At 42.3% G+C, this 17,483-nt stretch overlaps 1 protein-coding gene across 1 annotated transcript; it reads right to left on the reverse strand.

Moving 5' to 3' along the window:
* Nucleotides 1-249: 249 nt before the first annotated feature.
* Nucleotides 250-1,429, reverse strand: LOC141588706 (uncharacterized). The gene is made up of 3 exons (XM_074410135.1): nt 1,103-1,429; nt 669-956; nt 250-372 (listed from the first exon to the last, which is right to left on the reverse strand). Exons 1-3 carry the CDS (start codon nt 1,427-1,429, stop codon nt 250-252), a joined length of 738 nt encoding a protein of 245 aa, XP_074266236.1.
* Between the last annotated feature and the right edge of the window lie 16,054 nt (nt 1,430-17,483).

The raw sequence follows: 17,483 nt of genomic DNA on the forward strand, positions 1-17,483 counted from the left end.
AATACCCTCACGTTTTACACAAATTATTGTTTTACATTTTATTGCTAACTTTTTTCACCATATTTACTTTTTTTTTTGGGAAAATGTAAGCTTCTCATTAATATTGAAAATGTCCCATACAAACTCACGAACTTTCGAAAATTTTACCATACATTATTACATCTCTACTGGTTTTGTATATAGCTAACCCAATCAAGTACTCTTCTATTTTTCGATTTAATGTCACACTGGCCTATTCTCATCAGGACTTCATGTCGTACTTTGCTGAACAGAACACCAGGCCTCCAAACAAACCCTTCCAGTATGCATAAATTTCTGCATTGCCACAAATGCGCCATCAGGCTTGCCAATATCACTACTACTAGTTTTTTCCTACAAGCAGATGACTGTCTCCATCCAATCCACCATACAATGCAATTCCTTCCAGGAAGAGGGCATATACACTAATCTGTCACCAACTGCAGATAACTCTCGCAGTAAATGCATTCAAAAAAGAGATGATCATGAGTCTCCTCCTCTAACCCACATAAGTAGCAACAATTCTCCTGAATTATATTCATTTTAACCAGTCTATCCTGTGTTAGCATCCGTTGCTGAGCCACTAACCAACACAAGAAAGTATGACGTGGTAAAATCCAACTATTTAGCATCCAGGGAAACCAACAGACCTTAGCAGCATCTGGTTTAATCCATTGATAGCCCTGCCTGATAGTGTAATGCTCTACTTCATCTGCAATAACTAATTTATCTCTATAAATATTTTTAACTTGGCAAATTTTCCTCCAAGCCCGACTACATCCAACACCTGGTTCATAATCCTTCCACCTAGTGTATTTGATATAGACTGCATGTACCCATTTAACCCATAAATGATCAGCCTTCATTGCTACCCACCAAACATATTTCACTATGGCAGCTATGTTCCAGCTGTGAAGATCTCTAAGGCCCAAACCACCCTGTTTCATAGGAAGACACTAGAGCTGGACTATCCTTCTGGTCTTGACCATGCCACAAGTAGGTTCTGCAAATAGACTCAATCTTCCCAATAATAGTCTTTGGTAGGATGAAAATCCTAGCCCAGTAACTATGAAGTGCTAAGCACAGACTGAATGAGCACCAAACATCCAACATAAGACAATTTCATGGACCCTAAACCTCGAATTCTATCAACAATTCTTTCAATTAAAGAGTGACAGTCCAAAACAGACAGTCTTTTGGGAGAGACATTAACTCCCAAATACTTGAATGGAACTGTCCCCTTGTGCATACCAGTGACTGTTTCAATTTCCTTGATCAGGCTATCATCCATTCCATTGCAGTAGAAGTTTGATTTTCCTCTATTCATTGAAAGTCCTGTAGCTTTAGAGAAATAATCAAAAGCTTTCATCAACAGATCAATAGAAGCTCTCTCTCCTTTAGAAAACAGCATAAGATCATCAGTAAAACAAAGGTGTGTTAGGTGAATCCTATTGCACAAAGAATGAAATTTGAATCTGGAGTGCTGCTGCACTACCCATAAAACTCGACTTAAATATTCCAAGCATAAGGTGAACAAGAGAGTGTGGGAAATATCGGTATACTTCATCAAGAAAAATTCGGATTATAACGAATTATGATATATGAAAATGCTAGTCATAAATAAAATTACATAAACAAAAGTAGAGATTAGAATCAACCTTCGGTCCTAGCAATATGACCTAAGAACAATATCAAAATCGATATTCTCCTAATCGTTGCACCCAAAATGCTATGAGAAATGCCCTTGTTCTTGCTAGAAAGAGATCCCTAAAATTGATAATTTATTTTTAGGGTTTTTGTTTTGTGATGAGAGAATTAGGTCAAAAAGAGTTAAGAGAAATGATCTCCCTTTTCCTCCTTTAAACCGTCAAAATGGGAGAGTTAGGGGAATATATTTTCTTCCTCTTTTTCCTCTTATTTTCGGTTTCACCAACCACCAAAAATAAGGAGAAAATCTTCTTATTTTTGGTTGTTCTCAAAAATGTATAAAATGTGTATTATTTATTAATTGTCAATTATGTCGACATGTATTAATAAGTCCACACACAATAGCTTGTAGTCGATTTATTAATACCGGTATGTCAACATTTTATTATGACAATTTCGCATAATATATACATTAACTATAAATATAACATATTTATAATTTGCTAATTAAATATAACTGGTTACGTTTAATTACGAATTAACAACTTAATTCGTTTAAGCTAACATTATATACATTAATTAAATATAACAGTTTATATTCAATTTACGAATTAACAGTTAATTCGTCTCAGCTAATATTATTTAATAGTATTAAATAATCGTCTCATCATCACATTGACTAACCTTTTAGTCAAATACATGGACTAACCGTTTAGTCATATTAGGCATCAATGTGATTATATTTACATATAATCACATCTCTCAAACACATCCTTTAGGTGTGACTTTTAGGGACCAGTTGATCACCGTCATCAGTATGATAATAACGTCAAACTTCTAGCAAGCCAACCGTTATTAATAAACGTTAATCAACTGATAAAATACTAAGTATACTCTTGTGAACCTATAAGAGATTTATATATGTTATCACACTAACTGTGGAGGACACAAGCTCCAACAAACTCCTACTTGTCCTCACAAGTGTATGTGCCATAACCGATTCTCATATCCTAAAATTTCTCCCATTCAATGTAAAACAATTTGCAAAATCCGTATTCACAAAGGTCGTATTTTACAAGTGATCAATATCAAGAGTGGTTTTCCCGACTAGAGAGTAACTTAACTGATAAACGAATTATTATTCGAGCATGGCCATGCATTTCAGTTACAACTCCTCGAGTGGCCCTGAGAAATAACTAAACCTGATAAAGGTTGGATATTTTCTTCAACTCGAATCCTGCAGATATAAGCACAGTATAAAATGACCCAGTGAAAATCTGCTTAGCCTCCTGTTACGGTCGACCATGAGAAAGAAACCAAAGTCACCCAAAAACTGCCTTAATCTCAAGAGACAATCGATAGTCAAAAGAATCGACTCTAGGAACACAATGGACGTCCAATCCACGACCTGGCACCGAATGTTTTTAAACATTTAGGACTCCATTACGTTGTCACAATTGTCCTACGAGGTATCATTATAACTCGCATCTGTGATCGATCAGCCAACCGTTTGACTTATGGCTCGTTGAACCCACCATCAATCAACTTCACAAAATAATAGCCAGAGTTATCAGCACATGTTGGCGATTACGGACCAAAACAAATATAATGTAATTCAGTTCACTTTGTGGCGTTCAATGTTGTCGTACAATCCACATGAAAAACAAAATATGAAATAATACGATGAAGTTATAAATAGCATATGAAAAAGAAAATGTATCGAATCCATAATCAACTAGTACAACTCAGGAACACGTTTAATTCCCATGGAGATAACGTGCCCTTCATACTTATCATATTTCAATGGTTTAGTGAGAGGGTCCGCGATGTTGTCATCCGAAGCAATCTTGTCAATCACTATCTCCTCTTGCTCCACGTAATCACGGATCAGGTGAGCCTTCCGATGTACATGTCTAGACTTGTTGCTAGACTTAGGCTCCTTGGCCTGGAAGATGGCACCTCTATTGTCACAATAGATGGTGATTGGGTCATTCGAACTAGGAACTATGGATAGTCCTTGTAAGAATTGAAGCATCCATATAGCTTCCTTTCACGCTTTCGAAGCGGCATAGTACTCGGATTCGATAGTAGAATCTCGCTACAACATCCTGTTTGGAACTCTTCCGATTGACGCAAAGCACCATTGACACGTACGTCGCGTGCACTGTCAAAAATAAAACCTAACGGTCTCAACTAAATATGTAGTAGGCGCGTCGAGTATCGAATCCACAGGGGAGGAATGTAACTACGACTATCTATTTCTAATCCTATGGTAACAATTGGGTTGATTAAAATTTGGTTTCTAACTACGGAGTTGAAGGAAGAGAAATAAGGGAAGAGCAGTAAAGCAGGAAATGAATTAAACTATCAATAAGAGAGAGGCATGTCGGGAACTCGGCTCACTACGGTAGTTTAACAACTCAGCAGTAAATGACTCAGACGAACTAGTTGTGAGACGGATATTAGAAGGTCCTTTCGGTCCACTTCCCACCCTAAAATACCACTAACTTAACTTTCGTCCTCATTAGGGTAGTCTACTGTTTATAGCAGGCCTATTTAGTCCAATCTTTCGATCCAGGATTAATTGTAGCCAGTTTAATAGGTGACATAGAAGCGTGCACTCAACTAGGTCGGTGATTACAGTTATATTGCTATAGTGACAGAGTCTCTTAAATAATTCGTCTAATTCATTCACTACGTCGTCATTATTCTACCGCAGATCCCCTAATCCCAACATGAAGAGGTTTAGCTACTCATATTCATAACTAATCTAACAGCACATAAAATTCCAGCAGAAGACATAACGAAATAATAATTATAAAGCGCAATAACAGAAATTAGGGCAAGAAATAATGATAACATAAACAAGAATTAAGGGCAACAAAGGGTTAATTATTATTAAGAGAAAGAGGAAATTACAATCTGAGCAATCCGGCGTAAAGAACGACGAAATCCGAGTGCAATAATCCCAAGGTGAAAGCAACGTGAAAAATAACAGTAGGTTTTCCTAATATGAATGATAGTAAAAGGGATAGTCTAAGAGTAAAGAGAGATGCCTAATTAACCTAGTAATCCTCGGTTAAATAGGAAAAGTCTAAGTGTTTATGCGGAAATACTAAAACACGGACTGATTAAGCCCACGAAGTCAAAAGCCTCTCGATCGAGTAGATTAGACTACTCGATCGACCATCACTCGGGGAAACTCCTCGATCGAGCATCGGGAACTCGATCGAGGATCGGTCATGTGTGGATCACTCGATCGAGTAAGCGATAGCTCGATCGAGTCTTGGGAAGCTTAGGAATCACTCGATAGACCACCAAACAGCTCGATAGACCACCTGGGTCTTCAATTCAGCTCACGTCTTCACCAAAATGCCTCGTAAAGCGTGCAACGACACTTCTAAATGCAACATCTCACTGGGATGGTCCGTCTCCTCTAAATGCATGCAAAAGGACAGAAAAAGAGCATGGTTCCGCTACTTCCGCGATCATTCCTACAAAAAGGACCAAATACACCAAAGTAGCCAATTCGGGGCAAAATACTATAAAAATAGCATAGAAATGCATAGAAATACGTGCTGAAATAGGCCAAAAAGACTATACATTAGGCACGTATCAAATCTCCCCAAACCGAACCTTTACTCGCCCTCGAGTAAACTCAAAACTAAACTAATGGAACGGAAATGATAACTCAGAGCTAGCTTAACTTGTCTACTTGAACCAATTTAATGCAACATAAATCAACAATTAAAGCTAGGTCAATACGCAAACGAATTATAAGTCGTTCATAAATAAAGCTGACCTATCGACCTTGCAAGACCAACAAAACCGGACTCTCACGTGGTCACTCTTCTCTCATGAAGCAAAGGGCAAATGTTATATGTAAAAGAGAGAAGAACAGACAGTCACTCGCCTAACTGCGACCTACATAGCATGCATGCAACAAAAATGAAAGACAATTCAAGTACTAATGCACACACTCCAACCAATAATGTCCGTCACAGCCGAGGGTTTGCAAATAATATGGGAATAGTGAGGTTCAGGTGAGAAAAGGCAAAACAAGTTATGGAAATGTGGAGGCAAAAGCGTCAAGCTAGTTCCTAACAGGACCATAATAAACCATCCGGATCTCAAACCGATCGAAAGACTAACACAGGTGCCCCCTTCATGGCACAAAACTCACTAGACTGGAAGCACAATCTCCTCAAAAAATATGGAATAAGAGTGGAGGAGCTAGACGGTCACAAAGTTCCCTTTTTTAAACACCATCTGAGACAACTAACTGAAACAACCAACCCTCTTGTCGATTGTACGTCTTCAAACATCTTCTCAACTCTGACAAGAGGGGACAACTTTTTCACAATTTCTCTCTTTTTCTTTTGTTTCACGTGAATCTCATCATCTTTTCATTTTTTTTTTCTCTTTCCCTTTTTTTTTTCTTACTTCACGTTTTTTCTTTTTTTTCTTTTTCAATACTCTTTTTTTTTTCTTTCTTTTTTTTCTTTTCACTTCCTCCTTCCTTAATACAAACACCAACTCCAACGGGAATTACGGACCAAACTGCAATGGAAAACATACCACAAAAGAACAGACTAACTAGCTTGACTAGGCAGGCTTAGTTTGGAATGTGGCTAATGGGTCAAAAGGCAAGTTTTGGTCAATGTGGAGCTAAATGGGTGTAAGATGTAAAGAAAGGGGAATTGCAAGACCCTCCCTGCATGTGACACCAACCGCAAACCCGAATATGTGCATTTAACGAGAAATTGAATGTCATAAATGTGCAAATGAGACGAACATGCTATGCAAGGAGTACTACTCTCAAAATTCCTAATGAACTGGTCATGAATGTCACCAGTTATGGCTCTAAAAACTCAGAATTTTTAAGTAGTTTGCCGTTTATCAGTCAAGTCTAAACAAATCACTATTATTTGAACAGAAATTCGTAGACTATGCGTATGACAAAGCTAAAAACTATCAATAAAGCGCAAGGCTCAAGTGAATCGACAAGTTAAGTGCAATTTCATCACGGGAATCTACCGTTCCGACTCAACCTAAATGCAAAAATAAACGTGAAATTTTTATTGAATTTTTAACATTTTCCAAATTTTTTTTTTTTTGATTTTTGATTTTTGAAAATAAACAACAAATGCAAACTGAAGAATTAAACGTGAATGCAAAACAAATGCAGATGCAGACTCAAAAGGATGCAATACCCTCCCCAAACCAAAACGGACAACGCCCTCGTTGTCCTCCAGCATACATCAGCAGAAAAATGGGGGATGGGAGTATACAACCAATAAAATAAAAATAAAGGAGACGAAAATAAAAGAGTAAGAAGACATACAAAACACGAACTTCCCCAAACCAGCCAGAAAACTGGGGAAGTGAGTAGACCAGTAGCTACTCGTCGTCGGCACCGCCGTCTCTCAGGTACTCCGACTCAACGAACAGTCTCCCCAAACCAGCAACGAACAAGGGGAGACTCAGTCGTCATCTCCAGGCTGATCATCCGGACCGGGTACGAACGGAGGATCACTCTGCTCCTCTCTGGCAGCTCTCGCTGCTGACTGCTCTGCCCGTAGCCGCACCTCTCGTGCTACCGCTGTCTCCTCCGGCTCCTCCTCTGAGTCAGAAGAAAACGGAGGGTACCCGTCCGCTGGGTATCGGTAGAAGGAAGGATGCGGCCACCCCTCTGGAATCGGTCGCCGGGCTCGGATATGGAACTCGTAAAGCGGGAATACAAGCTAAGCCATATCCCGCCTCATCTCGCAAGGTACCCGCACATATCCTCGGGCGCCTCTAAAGCGGGAGGGCGGACAAAATTGGCCTAGGAAAAGCCGAACCGGAAGGAGGGTCAAGTGGGGGTGGAGTGAGTGAAGCCGTAGGCCGAGGCGTGGGTGTCGGTCCGGCTGGGCTCGAGTCGGGGCCGGGAGCTAGAAGACGCTCCGGCCTCCGCTTCCTCTTCTTAGTAGAAGAAGAGGGAGGGGTGAAGGTAAGGTGGTAGGTAGGTGGAGGTGGTCTCGCTCCTCGGCAGCCAGTGAGGGAGCGGTGAAAGTGGCGGAAGGGTAGAGCACGGCAAGGTAATGGACGTGGAACCACGGATCTTCCACGTCCTCGCACTCCCCTTCGCCTTTGGGAACCAGGTCAAGACAGCCATGGCATCCAGTGTCAAGCCGATCCACCTCAAGTGCGGTGAGTGAAGGGTCGGTAGGGTAAAGGTCGCGGGCGATCCTAGTCACTAGCCCGCCGCAGACAATAGCGGTCTTGACCCGAGTCCCAATCCCGTTCCAATGCCGAGCTACCGGATAGGCAATGTTTAGAACAAACGGGGTACCGTAGTCAATGTTGAGGTACCCCGCGAGAATCGCTAGCTCGGTGTTGGTCAAGTTATTGGGCTCGTGGCGCCCAAAAATGGTCTCTCCTAACGACGCAAGTAGTAACGGAGCGCAGGTAAGTGAATGTGAGCTCCCTTCCGTGAGTGGAAGGGAGTGTGAGTAAGCGCAGCCTGACCAGTGGCCGAAGGAGGTCTCGAGGTGGGGCGGTGGGACCGTCACTAACTAGGCCTAAAACCTGCCCAAACTTGGCCAAAGACCGGTGTGCGACTCATTCATGAGTCGAAAGTGAATGCAGGAGCCGGAGTGGTCGGCGGCGTAAGAGTCGGTGTCGAAGGAATAGGAGCTAAAGAACTCGTACGTAAGGGTACGAATGGTAGCCTCCTGCATGGTAATCAAACCCGACATACCCGTCCCGTTCAACAAACTACAGACCTCCTCGTAAATGCCTAAGGTCTCTAGGTCGGTCCGCGCAAGGAAACGGGTAGAGGAGAGGGGGCAACGAAGTAAAGAAACTAACCGTGTCCGGTGAGCCTCCGAAGTGAAACGTACCGTGGGCATCTTCGATGACAGTGCGATAGCGCCCTCTCCCGTAACAAATGCCACCTCGCCTCGGACGGGGTCGGGAAGTGAGGGCTAGCCGGCTAGCCCGCCGGTGTGGTCTCGGTGGCAGCATACCAGCTGCTGGAACGGGGCGTCCGTCCACATCCAAAGAAAGAGAAAGGCCTGGTGGAAGTGAGGGTGATGGCCTGTGAAGCCTGAACCGAGCTCCCGGCTGAGCTAGGTGCGTCGTACACTGTCCCTGCAGCTGAGATAAGTAAAACAGGTGCTGCAGTGGTGACCAAGGTAGAGCTAGTGGCAGCAGCAGGGCCACTGCTGCTCTCGCGAAAGAAGAGCTGGAGGACGTGCTAGTAGAAGACAGGGAACTCGCGTCCATCCTGCAAAGTGTCAAAGGGCATGAATAAGAGACGATGCTGCTAACCGTGGTTAAAACGACCCGCTAACCAACATGTGACAGCAAATATGAGGCCCTATCAGTCGAAACAATCGACGTCTGACAAAGATACAAAACCAAGCAATTCCTCAAAAAATTTCGAAAAACAGCATGTGAGTGGTGAATAAATGATGAAGTAGTGACTGCCAAGGGGCTAAAACAGCATGGGACCAAAAAATGGGGCATGTATAACTCTGGGCAGTCGAAAATAACCTACTCACAGCGCGAGATTCCTAATAATGCACATCATATAAAGGCGATAGGGGACGGGAAAACAGATAACAGCAGCAAAAGGTAGTCAAGAACGCAGATTAAGCATAGCATGGCAAAGATAAAACCGTCGACGATCGATGAAGTCGACTTACAGGAGCCCTAGTCGCGGAAATCGCGCAAAAATCGAAATTAACATGCAAAAACAGTGAGGAATTGCGCAAATATCATCATCAAACTAAATAAGGGCAAATAAACACAATTTAATCGAATAAATTCGACTATACATGGAATTTTCGAACCCTAAATCAATCACCTCAAAGAAATTCGAATTAAATCAAGAGAAATTGCAAAGAGTGTGATAGAAATACTTACTTGATGATGATTGACCTACAAAAAGTAATTAAACTCCAAAAACAGGCAACAATGGCGGAAAATTGATCGACAAAACCGCAAACCCTAATCCCCTTTGAAAACCGTAAAAGCGAGCACAAAAGAGGGGGAAATTAAGGGGTTATGGAAGATTAATTAGCTAGCAAGAGAATGTAGGTGTTTGATTAGGTGATTTTTGGGCAAGAGATGGGGATTTGGGGGAAATCAATCGCAATTAGGGGAGGAAGTTAGACGGAAATTATAAATGAAATGAAATAAGATTAGGGAATTAAAGAGTTTAAGATAGAAAACTCCCTCGGTCCCTGTTCAATCCACTCGATCGAGTGATTTTAAGTCACTCGATCGAGGACTTGGTGATGTCCCCTTACTCGATCGAGTAACCAACCTCTCGATCGAGCTGTTCTGTTGTGGCCCTCCTCGATCGAGTAACCAGCTAGCTCGATCGACCTAATTACCATTCGATCGAGTACAAAAAGTACTCGATCGAGGGCTTCCTCGTGTGGAATTCCTTGAATTTCCGTCTTTTACTTCCTCGAAAGGCGTGCATTTCCCCAAACCTGCGTAAAACATATCCAACATATCCCAAAATACCAAAAATACAGAAACACAGTCTATAGTCTTAATTTACGCTAAAAGATTGTCTAAGCTAATTGTCCTAATTAAAACGTAAATAAACCAATTCAAAGGAAATTCAAAACTTGTCTATTACACTTTGTTACACGGGGCATTTCCCCGTTTAATTCCCATTAGCTTTCGAGCCCCTTCGTGGGCTTTCGATCGGAGGACGTCACTTCAGCCGATATCGACCGTCCTCTTCGATTTCCATGAGCTGGAGTTACTGTTTGCAAGAGGAGGAGGAACATAGTTCAAATCTATGTAAGTTCGAACTGTCTTTGTCCTCGTCGCTCTGTCAGCTTCCTTAGCCTTCTTGGCTCCAGTTTGATTGACAATGGTTCCACCCTGTCCTTTGATTGCTCCTTTCTTGCTTTCATCCGCACTGCAGCAAGGACAATGATTTAATTTTCCTCCTTGTTGCTCTCAACCGAGGCGGAGGGTTAGCAATAATAGCAATATTCTCCAAACTTTCATCCGGAGTGTCAATAATAGGGTCAACAGAAGAGAGGGCATTGCAAGGCTGAGCTTGCATGGGAGCCCTCCGGAATTGGGACTGACGGAAAGTCAATTCCTCATCCCCTACCTGAAATGTTAAAGTCTTCCCACTGACATCTATCACTGCACGGGCAGTGGACAAAAATGGTCTCCCTAAAATGATAGGGGTATGCACATCTTCGGGGATATCTAGGACGACAAAGTCAACGGGAATAAAGAACTTCCCGATCCTAACAGGTACGTCTTCCGCTACACCTAGTGGCCGTGATAGACTACGGTCGGCCATCTGGACAGTCATATTGGTGCAACTCAGCTTTGTCACACCAAGTCTCTTAGCTAGAGACAAAGGTAAAACACTTACGCTAGCGCCTAAATCGCATAGCGCATTGTCAATCAACTGCATACCTATATGACAAGGGATCGAAAAACTACCCGGGTCTGATTGCTTAATAGGTAGCTTATTTTGAGATAGGGCTGACCCCATCTCGGTCAAGGCTACAGTCTCATTATCATTTATGGTCCTCTTACGTGCTAAAATCTCTTTCATAAATTTCAAGTAAGAAGGTACCTTAGTCAAGAATTCAAGTGAACGGCACGGAAACTTCCAAACTCTTCAACACTCAACAAATTTGCTAAATCGTTGATTAATCTTGGTATTCTGCAGCCGCCTCGGGAAGGGAACCGTAATTGGAATCTCAAGTCCCTTGTTCCTCGCTTCCAAAGTATCTTCCGGAGCGAGTTCGGTATTCTTTGGGCGCTTCTTACCTCTCGAACGAGGTCTTTCTGGTAATTCATCGCTTAAACGAGCACTAGCAGGCTCTCGAATAAGCTTCCCGTCATCAATGTTACTCGATCGAGCAAAGGTGGTCACTCGATCGAGCTCCTTCTTCAAAGAACATCGATCGATCGAGCAACATCCCTACTCGATCGACCAACCTCGTCTCCCTTTCCATTCGATCGAGCACTGTGCTCACTCGATCGACCAGCTTCCTCACCAATTCCACTCGATCGAGCACCAATCTTCAGTCGATCGAGTAATTCCTGTGTCGTAGGTCCTTTTCTCTGAACAGAACACTGTTCATCATCAATAACTTCCCCCGGGTCTGATTTCTTCATTTCTGGTCCTTCGTAAGAGAGACCGCTTCTCAACTCTATCAAATGCACCGTCTCATTTGGATTCTTGTCATTTTGAGTTGGCAAATGACCGGGCTTCCTGGAGGATTGATTCTCAGCTAATTGCGCAACTTGAGTCTCAAGGGCCTTGAATGCCGTGTCCTTTTGTTGTAATTGCTTAGCAATGGACTGCATCATGGACTTCAACTCACCTATCTCAGTCACCCCACTAGATGACGAGGCACCTTGGTTAGGAGGGTTGAAAGACGGAGGCTTCTGATAGCCTTGTTGCTTCGGTGTGGAGGGATATAGGGTCGCCGATTTGGAGGAGCGGTGGGATTGAGTACGTTGTTTCGGTTGCTCCACCTCAAATTGGGGTGGATATTCGGCTCATAATGAGTGTTGTTTTGCCTGTAATGTTGAAAGGCAAAGACATTGCTCATAAGGACTAGGACAATAATCAGCGACATGTCCATCTACCCCACATCTCGTGCGACTAAAGGACCGTCCGTCATGGCATTAACCGATACATCCCGGCTTTAGAGCTCCCCCTAGTTCGTACTTGTCGAACCTAGCAGTAAGGGCCTCTAACGCAGCCACTGAAGAGGACTCAGCAGCTCTTCTTTGGTTTCCTCTTGAATTCCCGTATTCAGCCCTATGAGTGGCTAAATCATCTATTATTTTCCATCCCTTCGTCGGCCCCAAGTTGTCAGAAAATCGACCGTTGGCCGCTGCATCTAATATAGCCCGCTGATCATCATATAAACCATTGTAAAAATGGTTGCACAAACTCCATTTTTCGAAACCGTGGTGTGGTATGGTACGCACTAGTTTCTTAAAACGAAGCCATGCCTCATGGAAGTTCTCGTCGGGTCCCTGCTTGAAACCGGTTATCCGAGCTCGATGGCTATGGTTCTCGGCGCAGAAATATTTCTTATAAAACGCCAATGCTAGCGAATTCCAATCTGTTATGCCGTGAGCGACTTTGTCCAAATCCTGTACCACTCCCGCAAAGATCGCGGAGTGAGAAAATAAACATCGTTTCTTTGATTTGGTCTACTGTCACGCCTGATGGGAGGTGGTATGGAGCAAAGCAGAGAATCAATGAAAGTCTCCATATGTTGAGCTGCGTCTTCCTTCGCAGCCTCCCGAACCGATTTTTCTCGACCATGCTAATGTAAGAAGGCTTAGGCTCGAACTTCCTAGCATCTCCGGCGATTCGAACCCTTTATAAAGATTGTCGGTGGGCTCGGAGTGACTAGCAATGGTAGCTTCCTCGGCCATTTCGGGAAATTCTGGGAAAGTGATAGACTCAAGTGATGAATTGGAAACTGGAGAAGACGGTGGATTGTCTTCGAAAAGCTCGTTCTCGTAAAAATTACCACGAGAACTAGGCTCTTCCTCTGCCTGTTGTTCGAATAAGAGTCTCCTTTTTACGCGTAGAGATCTCTCAATCTCGGGATCAAAAGGTAGTAGTGGACCACCTTGCGACCTGCGCATAAGAAGAAACTACAGACAAGAATGAGAATAGTCCAAGGAACTGATGTCCCTTAGACCGAAAAAAGGAATTAAAACTAAACAAACTAGTAAATTGAACAATTGCCTCCCAAGAACGGCGCCAAAATTTGACACGTCCTGTCGCGTGCACTGTCAAAAATAAAACCTAACGGTCTCAACTAAATATGTAGTAGAGGCAGTCGAGTATCGAATCCACAGGGAGGAATGTAACTACAGCTATCTATTTCTAATCCTATGGTAACAATTGGGTTGATTAAAATTTGGTTTCTAACTACGGAGTTGAAGGAAGAGAAATAAGGGAAGAGCAGTAAAGCAGGAAATGAATTAAACTATCAATAAGAGAGAGGCATGTCGGGAACTCGGCTCACTACGGTAGTTTAACAACTCAAACAAAGAAATGACTCGAGATTTAACTAGTTGTGAGACGGATATTAGAAGGTCCTTTCGGTCCACTTCCCACCCTAAAATACCACTAACTTAACTTTCGTCCTCATTAGGGTAGTCTACTGTTTATAGCAGGCCTATTTAGTCCAATCTTTCGATCCAGGATTAATTGTAGCCAGTTTAATAGGTGACATAGAAGCGTGCACTCAACTAGGTCGGTGATTACAGTTATATTGCTATAGTGACAGAGTCTCTTAAATAATTCGTCTAATTCATTCACTACGTCGTCATTATTCTACCGCAGATCCCCTAATCCCAACATGAAGAGGTTTAGCTACTCATATTCATAACTAATCTAACAGCACATAAAATTCCAGGAGAAGACATAACGAAATAATAATTATAAAGCGCAATAACAGAAATTAGGGCAAGAAATAATGATAACATAAACAAGAATTAAGGGCAACAAAGGGTTAATTATTATTAAGAGAAAGAGGAAATTACAATCTGAGCAATCCGGCGTAAAGAACGACGAAATCCGAGTGCAATAATCCCAAGGTGAAAGCAACGTGAAAAATAACAGTAGGTTTTCCTAATATGAATGATAGTAAAAGGGATAGTCTAAGAGTAAAGAGAGATGCCTAATTAACCTAGTAATCCTCGGTTAAATAGGAAAAGTCTAAGTGTTTATGCGGAAATACTAAAACACGGACTGATTAAGCCCACGAAGTCAAAAGCCTCTCGATCGAGTAGATTAGACTACTCGATCGACCATCAGCTCAGGGGAAACTCCTCGATCGAGCATCAGGGAACTCGATCGAGGACTGGTCATGTGTGGATCACTCGATCGAGTAAGCAGTAGCTCGATCGAGTCTTGGGAAGCTTAGGAATCACTCGATAGACCACCAAACAGCTCGATAGACCACCTGGGTCTTCAATTCAGCTCACGTCTTCACCAAAATGCCTCGTAAAGCGTGCAACGACACTTCTAAATGCAACATCTCACTCTGGGATGGTCCCGTCTCCTCTAAATGCATGCAAAAGGACAGAAAAGAGCATGGTTCCGCTACTTCCGCGATCATTCCTACAAAAAGGACCAAATACACCAAAGTAGCCAATTCGGGGCAAAATACTATAAAAATAGCATAGAAATGCATAGAAATACGTGCTGAAATAGGCCAAAAAGACTATACATTAGGCACGTATCAACCATTAAGAGTAAAGACGAATCCAGACTGAGATTTCGAATCATCTCGATCTGTTTGGAAGCTAGCATCTGCGTAACCGATTTCACATAGCTTAGTATCCCCTTCATAAGTCAATACCCAATCCTTAGTCCTCCGTAGGTACTTAAGGATGTTTTTAACAGCTATCCAGTGTGTTTCACCTGGATTGCCTTGGTACCGACTCGTCATACTCAATGCATATGCCACGTCTGGACGTGTGCATATCATGGCATACATGATTGATCCTATTGCAGATGCATAAGGAACACGACTCATATGTTCAACTCCTTCAGGTGTCTTGGGTGACTGAGACTTGCTCAAATGCATCCCAGACGTCATTGGAAGGTTCCCCTTCTTGGAGTTGGTCATGCTGAACCTTTCAAGAATCTTATCTAAATAAGACTCCTGACTCAGTGATAACATCCGTCGTGATCTATCTCGATAGATACGGATTCCCAATATGCGTTGTGCCTCACCCAGATCTTTCATCTGGAAATGGTTCTTTAACCATCCTTTTACCGAAGATAAGAGAGGAATGTCATTCCCAATCAAGAGTATGTCATCGACATACAATATCAAGAAAGCAATCTTACTCCCACTCGACTTGACATATAAGCATGGTTCCTCGACCGATCGAGTGAAACCATACTCTTTTATCACCTGGTCGAAACGATGATTCCAACTCCGAGAAGCTTGTTTAAGTCCATAAATGGAACGCTTAAGCTTGCACACTTTCTTAGAATTTTCAGGATCTATGAAACTTTCGGATTGTACCATGTACAATTCCTCCTCTAAATAACCGTTTAAGAAGGCGGTTTTCACATCCATCTGCCAAATTTCATAGTCATGAAAAGCGGCAATCGCTAAGATTATCCGAATGGAACGCAGCATAACTACGGGTGCAAAAATTTCATCATAATGCAATCCGTACACTTGAGTGAAACCTTTTGCCACTAGTCGTGCCTTATAGGTATCTGGTTGCCCCTCTACAGAATGCTTTATTTTGTAAAACCATTTGCACTGAAGCGGTCGTACCTTGTTAGGTAAATCAACAAGATCCCATACGTCGTTCTCATACATGGAGTCCATCTCGGATTGCATGGCTTCAAGCCATAGCTTAGAGTTGGAACAGGCCATGGCACCTTTATAGGTAGCGGGTTCATTACTCTCTAGGAGCAAAACGTCATTTTCCTCAACCATACCAATGTATTTGTCTGGAGGATTAGAGACTCTACCCGACCTCCTAGGTTCCTGAGGAATATTAACCGTATCATCAGTTGAAGGAATAACTTCCTCCATCTGTTCCTCGGTTGTTGGTTCTTGAACCTCCGACAGCTCAAAGGTTCTATTACTTGACTTGTTCTCGAGAAATTCTTTCTCTAAGAACTTTGCACTAGCCGCAACAAAAATTCGATGTTCGGTAGGCGAATAGAAGTAATGACCAAACATTCCTTTTGGATAACCAATAAAGTATGTCTTGACCGATCGCGGACCGAGCTTATCCTCGTGTCTCCACTTGACATAAGCCTCGCAGCCCCAAACCCGAATAAAGGACAAATTAGGGACCGATCCCTTCCACATTTCATATGGAGTCTTGTCGATAGCTTTAGACGGACTTCGGATAAGTATAAGAGCAGCTGACAAAAGAGCAAAGCCCCATAATGAATCAGGTACTACCGTGTGACTCATCATGGATCAAACCATATCAAGTAGTGTTCGATTTCTCTGTTCGGACACACCATTTAATTGAGGTGTTCCAGGTGGAGTTAACTGTAAAACTATTCCACAGTCTTTAAGGTGTTGATCAAACTCATTTGAAAGATATTCGCCACCACGATCTGAACGCAGTGCTTTAACCTTTCTTCCCAGTTGGTTCTCAACCGTATTCTGGTATTCTTTGAATTTTTCAAAAGACTCACTTTTATGATTCATTAAGTAGACATATCCGTATCTACTCAAATCGTCCGTGAAAGTGATAAAATATCTATAGCCATCTCTTGCGGTGATTGACATAGGTCCACATACATCAGTATGTATGACTCATAATAGGTCATTAGCGCGCATTCCAACACCTTTGAAGGAAATTCGAGTCATTTTGTCGATAAGACATGATTCACACGTGCCAAATGATGAGAAATCAAATGTGGAGATAGTTCCACTTTCAATGAGTTTCTTTACACGTTTTTCATTTTTGTGTCCCATTCGACAATGCCATAGTTAAGTTTGATCTTTGTCACCAACCTTTAATTTCTTATTATTCACATGTAATATTTCTGTGGTTTGATCTAAGATATAAATTCCATTCATGGAAACGGCTTTGTCATAAACCATTTCATTAAAAGAGAAAATACAGCTATTGTCCTTTATTGAAAATGAAAAACCGTCTTTATCTTGTACGGAAACAGAAATGATATTCTTAGATAAACTGGGTACATAGTAACAGTTATATAAATATAACTCAAAACCACTAGGGAGCTGGATTACGTATGTTCCCATTGAGACTGCAGCAACTCGTGCTCCATTCCCGACTCGCAGGTC

The sequence above is a fragment of the Silene latifolia genome, chromosome 6, assembly GCF_048544455.1.
Source record: "Silene latifolia isolate original U9 population chromosome 6, ASM4854445v1, whole genome shotgun sequence".
Taxonomy (NCBI): Eukaryota; Viridiplantae; Streptophyta; class Magnoliopsida; order Caryophyllales; family Caryophyllaceae; genus Silene; species Silene latifolia.